Source organism: Episyrphus balteatus, chromosome 2, assembly GCF_945859705.1.
Source record: "Episyrphus balteatus chromosome 2, idEpiBalt1.1, whole genome shotgun sequence".
In the NCBI taxonomy this organism is placed as follows: Eukaryota; Metazoa; Arthropoda; class Insecta; order Diptera; family Syrphidae; genus Episyrphus; species Episyrphus balteatus.
The window spans coordinates 54,484,173-54,493,157 of record NC_079135.1 but is presented as its reverse complement, the minus strand read 5'-3'; the positions used below and the strand labels follow the sequence as shown (position 1 = coordinate 54,493,157).

Below are 8,985 nucleotides of genomic sequence, written 5' to 3'. Positions count from 1 at the left end.
ATTGATAAAAAAAAGAGATTAAGAAATTAATAGTAAATTTAGACGCCAGTCAAGAAAATCCGTCAATTTTATGACACAATTCCTTTGGCTAACCTGGATTGTAAAATTCATTCTTAAAATATCTAATTTGTTTGAACTTTATAACACATGAATTTATTGTAGGTAGGTAATTATGTGATAATCGGGCACGTGCTATCAACAAAGATTCAGGTAGATAGTCCTTTCCAAACTTTCCCTTCATAATTATGAATGAATTTTTCTGGGGAAAATCCCCTGGTTAAGAAATAAAAAAATAACAGATAATAGTAATTAACAACTAATTTAAATCTATGTAGTAACTCCCTCCGTCATAAAAATGTCTGGTTTTAAGCAGACCTGTTTGAAATGTTAAATAATCCGTATGGCAAAACGGATGTCCTTTTTACTATCCACTTCCGCTACAGGTAGAAAAAAATGAATAAAAATCGGAAACAACACTGAGATGCATTCATTCATTAATTAACTTCTAAACCGTGAACACTGTTTTATATTTTTAAAGGATTCAAAATGAATATTGCAAAAATTCTTTTTTTAGTTAGCTTTTTGTTAAGTTTTTCACAAATGGTTAAACATTGTGACGCAAAAGTTGTACCACTTGCACCTTACGATACTCCTTTGGAAGATGTCATACACAGTTGTAGAAAAAATTGCATTTCTCAGGTAATATAATCTACTGATTAAAAATAAATTCAATTTTTATAACAGTTTATTTTTTTGTTCAGATATTGGGAGATTTTAAGTGGAGCGGACAATTAATGACTTATTTCCAGTGTCGAGGAAAACCAGACTGTTTCATGTGCTGGGATTACTGCCGAGCTGTCAATGTGGCTAGAGTGGATCTTGCTAAATCAATGTGCAACGATAGTCAATATTGTTCAAAAGGTTGCAATATTGCGTGCAGTTTTTATCAAATCAATACAATTTATGATGTAATGGAGAACATGACATAATTCCAGAAATATCTTATCAAACATCCTTTGTACATAAATAATTTTTTTGTAAATATTTTTAATTTGTTGCAATGTTGTTGACTTTATTTAATGTTATTAATTTAGTGATTTTATTTATTTATTCTTTTCAAAAATAAAAAAAAATAATATACAAACAAAATTTCGAATTTCTAAGAACTAAATTTAGTTTTTAACAATGATTTGAAAATAGTAAAAAAAATTTGTAATTATCTTACTGGCAACATACACCCGCGGAAAGAAAAACAAGCAAAGCACCAGAATTTTATTAATGCATCTATCTGCTCTCAAAGTTTGCTGTCGCAGTTTCCATAATTATACTTGAATGGAAAAAATCAACACCTTAAACCTAATTTAACTGGGCTCCTAAATTTAGTCTTGCGCGGGGGGCCAGGAACTCAACGTACGCCACTGCGAACAGACAAGACGCTACCACCGCCACCGATGCCAATTTTTTAAATAAATGGAGGAAATCCCTCTGAAAAAAGTTTTGTTTGTATTCTTTTTTTCCTTAAAGAATCCATTTGTCATCCGAAGATATTTCACTAGAAAGTCTCGAAAACAATTGCATTCCGAACCTACCGCCGCAGTATTGGTACGAAAACTTTAAATGCATTTTTCCACCCCCATCATGCAACAAATTTTGAGCTATCAAAAACTCAGAGGATACATTTTCAACATAAGGCTTTCTGTTTTTCATGGTCTGAAAATAAAGAAAGAAAATTGGAAAAAAATAAGAATTATTATGAAAATTAATGTTTTTTTTTTATAAATTTCAATTTATACGTCGAAAAATTAATTCAACTCACGCAGCTAAATTTCACTAAAGAAAGATTTTATATTCAAAAAACATAGTAAATATAAAAAGCTTATCCTCAGCTAAATTTTATTTTTTAACTTTAATGTCCAGCTCCACCCAACCTAAATCGAGATTTAGGATTTAAAATGGTGTTTCCACCGGCATTAGATGATTTAACCTTTTATTATTACCGTGTGACATTTCTGTAACAAAAAAAACGTGCGTGAAAAAATACCATATGATGTTCTTATAATTTTGTGTATTTTTTTTGAGACAAACACGTTATAACTATAACACTGGTTAACAAAATTAAACTTTTTTTTGTTGCCGGAACAAAAAAATACTTTTCTGAAGGTTTTTGGTGTGCTGAACTCGAATCCGTTGTCAGAAAAAATTAATCAGCTCCCTTTTTTGAAATATTACCGTTAGAAAATCCTACTTTGGACCTTATTCTTTTATATAAGCAAATTGTTACTACATATTTAGTAACGGTTTCTATAAGAACTGTTTTCCTTCTTTCAAGACCTGTTTAAATCTTTCCGATATCTTTTTTATTACCCAAGATATCTTCAGTTGTTTGGCATATTATATCTACCATAGAAATTATAACGTCATTATCTAATTTATGATATATGAAGCCAAAGCCACTTATTTAATTTTAAGATATCTCGAGCAAAAACAAAAATATCGGAAAGATTTAAAAAGTTCTTGAAAGAAGGAAAACAGTTCTTATAGAAACCGTTACTAAATATGTAGTAGTTCTTATAGATACTGTTACTAAATATCTTCTTATAATTTTCCTTATATTAAAGAACAAGGTCCGAAGTAGTCTAAAAAACGTTTTTTTTTGCATTTTCTAACGGTAATATTTCAAAAACGGGAGCTGATCAATTTTTTATGACTTCGGATTCGAGTTCAGCACACCGAAAACCTTCAGAAAAGTATATTGTTTCGTCAACAGAACCCTTGTTAACCAGTGATCATGCCTATTACAGAAGACGCGGGGACTCACTCCCCGGGAATGTACTCGATCCGCAACCGAATCAATTTTCAATCTGTGAACTCCCCGGGATGAACTGTATTATCGATCCACTAAACTGCTTACCGACATATGTTATTGTTGACACTTACATAGCCAAATGTCATTCTATCACTTCCGCATCGGCGGCTTCGGTAATACGAAATCTTGTGAAAGTGACTCTCACTCCCGCCGCAATGCATCTGCGTCTTCGGTAAGAGGCATAAATGAATCGGTAATTTTTTAATGAATATTCTAAGCAAAAATGTATATTAACCCTGTTCCTTTTGGAGGTGGCAAAGTACTACTAGTAGTTTACTAGCGATTTTCAATGGAACGAATTCAATACAAATCGTATCTACTCGGGAAGAAGAGCATGAGTAGATGATAGTACTAGATTAACCAAAACATCTACTAGTAGTAAACTACCACCTCCAATGGAACAGGGCCATTGACTACATAAATCCTTAAGCAGTGCATAACTATTTACCCGTATAGTGGAATTTTTGCATTTTTGTACTTGAAAATAGCATTTTACACTTTTTATTTTGTTTTCTAAATGTCGAAAAAAAAATGACTAAAAAATAAAAATATTGATTTAAAAAAAAATACGTGTTTTATATTTTTATTCAAGGCAAGTACGTACATGTTATTAATTTTAAAATGTACGTTCTTGTGATATAAAGGGTTAAAGAAGTTTTATTTTGACAGGTTTACAAGAATCAGATTGGAATTTCAACACTTCTGGATGAAAACATCCTACTTATTCTGAATGTTCAGCCATGTAAACAAATTTTTCACTGTGGTAAATTTTTAAACAAAACCATCTGCAAAAAAAAAATTTAACTCAAATTTAACCAGCTCCCAGATCCCAATAAATTTTTAACAGCTGAAAATTTTTTATTCACCTCAATAGTGTCAAAAATTTTACACGGTGTTAACTATTTAACGCAATTCACACACGGCCTAAACATCAAAAGTTTTCCATATTTACCACATTGAGGAGATGATAAACTTTACCACAAAATTGTGCTGTAAAGTGGCGGGTGGCAATGGTGAAGTGGATGTAGTGCTTGACTGCTAGCCTGGAGGTGTGGGTTCGAGCCCTACCTCAGGCAGCATTCTTTTCTTTATCCCCCAGCTTGGAAGCCATCCGTGGGATTTTATGAGATAATAATCATCTTAGGCCGTGTGTGAATTGCGTTAAATAGTTAAATCCGTGTTAAATTTTTGACACTATTGAGGTGAATACAAATTTTTCAGCTGTTAAAAATTTATTGGGCTCTGGGACCTGGTTAAATTTGAGTTGAATTTTTTTGCAGATGCTTTTGTTAAGTTTTTTTTTTATTAAAAAGGAGTTTCATGGCAGAAAAGAGGCAGAGAAAAATATTAAACAATAATTCATACAGCTGAAATTTTTTTTTCACCTCAATAGTGTCAAAAATTTTACACGGTGTTAACTACACGGTGCGACACTGAAAATACACCTGAGAAATAACATAGTGTAGGCTGTTCGTATGGTCGAATAATGCATAAAAATATTTTTGTTATATTTTTGGAACCCTCCATTTTTTTTTATTTACAAAAAACCATTTTTACAGACCTTACGATGTAATCTATCAATATTTCAGTCATTTTTCTAACGAACAGCCTACACTATGTTATTTCTCGGGTGTATTTTTTTTTTTATTTTGTAGCACAGTGCTATTTAACGCAATTCACACACGGCCTTATTCTCAATTCACTGTACCAACAAAAAATTCTTTCCTTTCTTTCTATTTCTTCTAACTATAGTGCCGTGCAGTATGCATTTAAAAGACCTTAGGTCTTACAGGCATATAGTTAAAATTATTATTATTATTTGTATAACGACACTGACTGTGTTGAATATCATGGTGAGTTTGCTTAATTTTCTGGAATTTGTATTCACCTACTTCTGGAACTGGAAAGTCTACTTTCTGTCTGTAAATTATTTTGAAATTCTATCCAATTCCAGTCCAGTCGGCTTTTGGTTTTTTGACAAGCTGTGTCATTTGATCTAGAGAGAATCATATCATTAAATTTTTTTTTGTTTATTCGCAAATTTAATATACAAACATCAAATTATATCGAATTAATAAGTAAATTACATTAATTTAAGTGTTTATAGTGAAAAATTTTAAAGTTTATAAACAAAGAACAAACCAAATATTGCAATTTGTTTTTAAAGACGGTGGTAGTTTTGTGCAAAACCGAAACCAAGCAGCAGAGCAGAGATACATCAATTTATTTTGCATAGAGGTTGGTAAGGAAAAACGAATATAATAATGTTTTATTATTCATAGCTTGTAACTCAAATCAAATTTCAAATGAATTCAATTGTTTTGTTGAAAAGGCACGAATTATTTTTATCTTGAAAGTGAAATCTGTGATGGAATTGGAATAAAATTAAATCATTTCCGATTTGTCGCCAAAAAAAATTAAATAAGCGTGCGATAATTTATTATAATAAGATGATAATTTGATAACTAATCACCCTCATAAATGGTTAGCAATTAAAATTAGAGCGGTAGTTGACAAATCTGTAAAAAATCCAGCATGATTCTTTCTGTTTGCGATAAAAATATCATTTTGCAACGTTTTATTTTTTTTTATTTGTTGACTGGACAGTTTACTTTTCGGTGTCGAAAATAAAATACAAAATTTTGAGCAAAACACATAACAAGAACAAAAAAAAAATTAGAGTGAAGCGCAAGTCTAGTTTAATTTAATTTATGGTATACTCGTACTCGTAAAGGTACTAAAAGGCAAACTCCTAAGAAGTTAAAATATTTGTTGTTTTCAGAGTTAAGATAGGTTAAATAAATTGTCAATAAACTTTTAGGAAAATAAAGTCATGATTTTGTTATTATTTTAGTTTGTAAAAAGTCCACATTTATTTGGTTGCACAAAAGAACGTCTATGACTTCGAAGAATAATGGCGTGGCATTGTACCCAGTTGGTTAGTTGATTTAGCAGTTAGAAGATTTTCTTTTTTTTCCAAAACGAGTTTTGTTGCGAAGACATTAATAAATGCCAATGGTGTGAAAGATGAAAACTCTATTTAATGCATTTCTCTGATGTCCAACAAGAATATTGCAGTCCAAAAACAAACAAATAGGCCCCATACTCTGCATGATTGGAAAAAAATCGATTTTCGGAATTTTATGGTGCTTCAGTTAGTTTTTTCTCTCTTTCGTGGTCCTATCGCCATAGCTCTAGCGTATCTCCTTCCGTTAGAAATGATTCGGTACAAAGGGTTTAAGTCAAAAAATTTTAAAATTATGTGGTACTAAGGGCGTAAGTTGACTTAACTCCTATGTTTTTGCATTAATTTTTAAATACAAAAATTGATCATAAGGCGTTAAGTCAAGAGGAAGACAGAAAGCAAAAAGCCATTTTTCTACAATATTATATTATTTCAAAAAAAATTCTCACATTTGGTAATTAATCACATTGATATTTCCAACTTTCTTTTATAAATTAAACTTTGTTATCAATGTATACAAAGATTTTTCTTGACTTAACACCTTGGGACCAAGTTTTTTTTTAAAGACTAAATGGCTCTAAATTGTTAAGCCAACACAATTTTTTTTAAAGAACGGTCATTTTCTGGTCAATAGCATATGGATACTAAAAAAGATCTTATAGATGATGTTTCTGCATCATTACTTTTTCAAAATAATAATATTCAGATTAACAAACAAAAATTGAAACTTCAATTTCATTTTCCTCAAAATAACCTTTTCTGACTTAACACCTTTGCACCTGGCGCCAAAGAATTATCAGTTCAATATTGTTTATCTGAGGGCCAAGTCCGAAAAATTAAAATTCTTAAAAAAAAAAACTAATTCCAATATTGGTACTAAGGACACAACTCGAAATAATAATATTCTTGATAGGAAAATAGTTTGGTCAAAACAACATATCTAACTTAGGGCCCAATTTATTCACTCTACATTAGTTTTAAAGTCTCCATTAAAAAATTGAAAACTGTCAAATAGGATACAAATTTCAAAATTTCCCGTTTTAAATGGCGAAATTAAATTTAATTGAGTATGAATAAATTGGACCTAAAAACATACATACATACATATTAGACTGGGCCAAAAAAAAAATATTTTTTTTTTTTGAAAGTTACTTCGAAAATCTTGTTCAGGATGATGAAAAAAAAATTTGGTGAAAATTTGAGCCGTTAAAAAATATTTTAAGAGGTCTATCATCGGTGTTTTTTATTTTTATACATGATATGATGTTTTACAACAGAACTGCTAGACGATCAAAGTAAAAAAAATTTCTGTTCATTTTTTCTTATATAAAATTAAATTTCCTACAAAAAAGATCTAATTGAAAATTTTCGTCAGACGAGCCGTATTCGAGTAATTAAGCTTTTTAAATCGAAGTGTTTTTTCAATTTGACTGTTTCACTTTGGAATTTTGTGATGAGCAAATAAGTGAATAGAAAAATAAAACCACGACAGATTCTTATAGGAAATTTAATTCTCTACAAAAAAAGGTCTCCTAGTAATTTTCCCTTAATTGAGTTCTAAAGAAGTTATTCACGATTTAAATCGAGAAAAAAATTAAAAAATCAATTTTCAATTTCAAAATTTTCTAATTCACTGAAAATTCAATATTTTCAAATTAGCAAGATGTTTTCTTGTAGGGACTTAAACGTTCTATAAAAAGTTCCCTGGCAGCAAATTAATTGCTTTAACCGTTAAGAAGATATTCGTATCAAAACCAATGCCCACTGATTTCAATAGTTTTCTTATGACAAGTATGCATTATTTTCTTTTGGAGTTTGTTTAAGTATATCAACAGCAGGATTTTTTGAAATATTAAAATTTAACGATTTTATGGTCTTTTTTCACCGAATTTTGTTTTTGGAATAAATGAATTTTTTCAAACTAATGCCATTTCTTTAAAAATAAATATTACATAAAAATCCTACGTACTTTACTGGAGAATAGTATTGTTAATCTTCACAAAAAAATTCAGCCCAATCGGTTAAAAACTGTAGGAGTTAGTTGGTCGCCCGGTGGGAGCACAGGATTTTGCGACCATCCTGAAATTTAAAAAATAAAAAAGGAGAATGGGCAATTTTGTATGGAACTTGGACGTTCCGCGGCTAAGAACGATTTTGTTATTTTTTGATGTAGTTAAGTCTTACATACATTGTGCAGAAGTTTTATCCTTCTAACGTTCTTCACAAACGGATAAAATGCATTTTTGCATTTAAAAGTTAATGTAAATTGTCTCAATGTTTAAAATTGAACGTGTATTTTAAGTGCAAGATATGATAATCTGTCATTTTCCCTGAGCCTGAAGACCTTTATCTTGGTTATCCAACCAATAGAACCCAAAATATTGGCTTTTTAAAACATCAATTTCGAGTCTATTTTAAGACTTTTTTTTCAATTTTTTGTTTGTTTTTTCCTTTTGAAAACTCAAAAAAAAGTGGTTGGCTTAAAAAGTTTATATTTTGAGTTCCAAGAGTTCAAAATTGAGGTTTTTAAATCATAGAAAAAATGACATAAAATCATATTTCATAATTTAATTAAAATAGTAATTCAATTTGCCCTTCGCATATTGCTCAATGCATTAACAACCCTTATATGGCCATATCTTCCATTCCAAATGCAATACAACGAAACGGCCATAGTAAAAATTTTTCCTACGTTATAGTTCTTTCATTTGATACCAATTTCATTACTGGCCGCCAAACGTCCAATATGCCCATTCTCCTTTCATTAGCCTATTCTGTAACCTAATGATATACTTAAACAAACTAAACTAACTCCAAAAGAAAATAATGTTTCTCCTTTGTATTATACGCTGATGAAAATGGTGAAACGATCTCGTGGCTACAAAGTGTTATTACCCCTTAAATAAAACTGGATTTTAACTATTTTTTCTAACTTTAAAATGCATTTATTATGCACTCCTGACTATACCGTTTCATAGAATTGTCTTTGTGAAGATAATTTTGTTACAAGGCCGCGATATACACTTCGCTCCAACTGAATAAGCTCAAAAAATTTTAAAGTTTCCTTAATATTTTTTACTTACATGTTGGTAAAAAATAAGTTTTTGCCGCCAAATCTTTGTCTAAAATGTTGGAAAAACAACGTAAAAGATAT

The 8,985-nt window shown here is 30.2% G+C and overlaps 2 protein-coding genes across 8 annotated transcripts in view; both read left to right on the top strand.

Moving 5' to 3' along the window:
• Window positions 1-518: 518 nt before the first annotated feature.
• Window positions 519-1,009, top strand: LOC129908608 (uncharacterized). The gene is made up of 2 exons (XM_055985233.1): window positions 519-699; window positions 762-1,009. The coding sequence occupies exons 1-2, from the start codon at window positions 547-549 to the stop codon at window positions 987-989; spliced, it is 381 nt and encodes a 126-aa protein (XP_055841208.1). The 5' UTR covers window positions 519-546; the 3' UTR covers window positions 990-1,009.
• Window positions 1,010-4,899: 3,890 nt separating this feature from the next.
• The window catches only part of LOC129912763 (alpha-actinin, sarcomeric), a 55,055-nt gene continuing 50,969 nt past the window's right edge, over window positions 4,900-8,985 (top strand). For 6 of the 7 annotated variants that reach the window (XM_055991162.1, XM_055991163.1, XM_055991160.1 and 3 more), the window contains exon 1: window positions 4,900-5,104. The gene's annotated coding sequence lies outside the window, so the exon portion shown is untranslated. Of the gene's footprint in view, window positions 5,109-8,985 lie in introns of all 7 variants that reach the window. The other variant, XM_055991161.1, reaches the window with a different exon arrangement.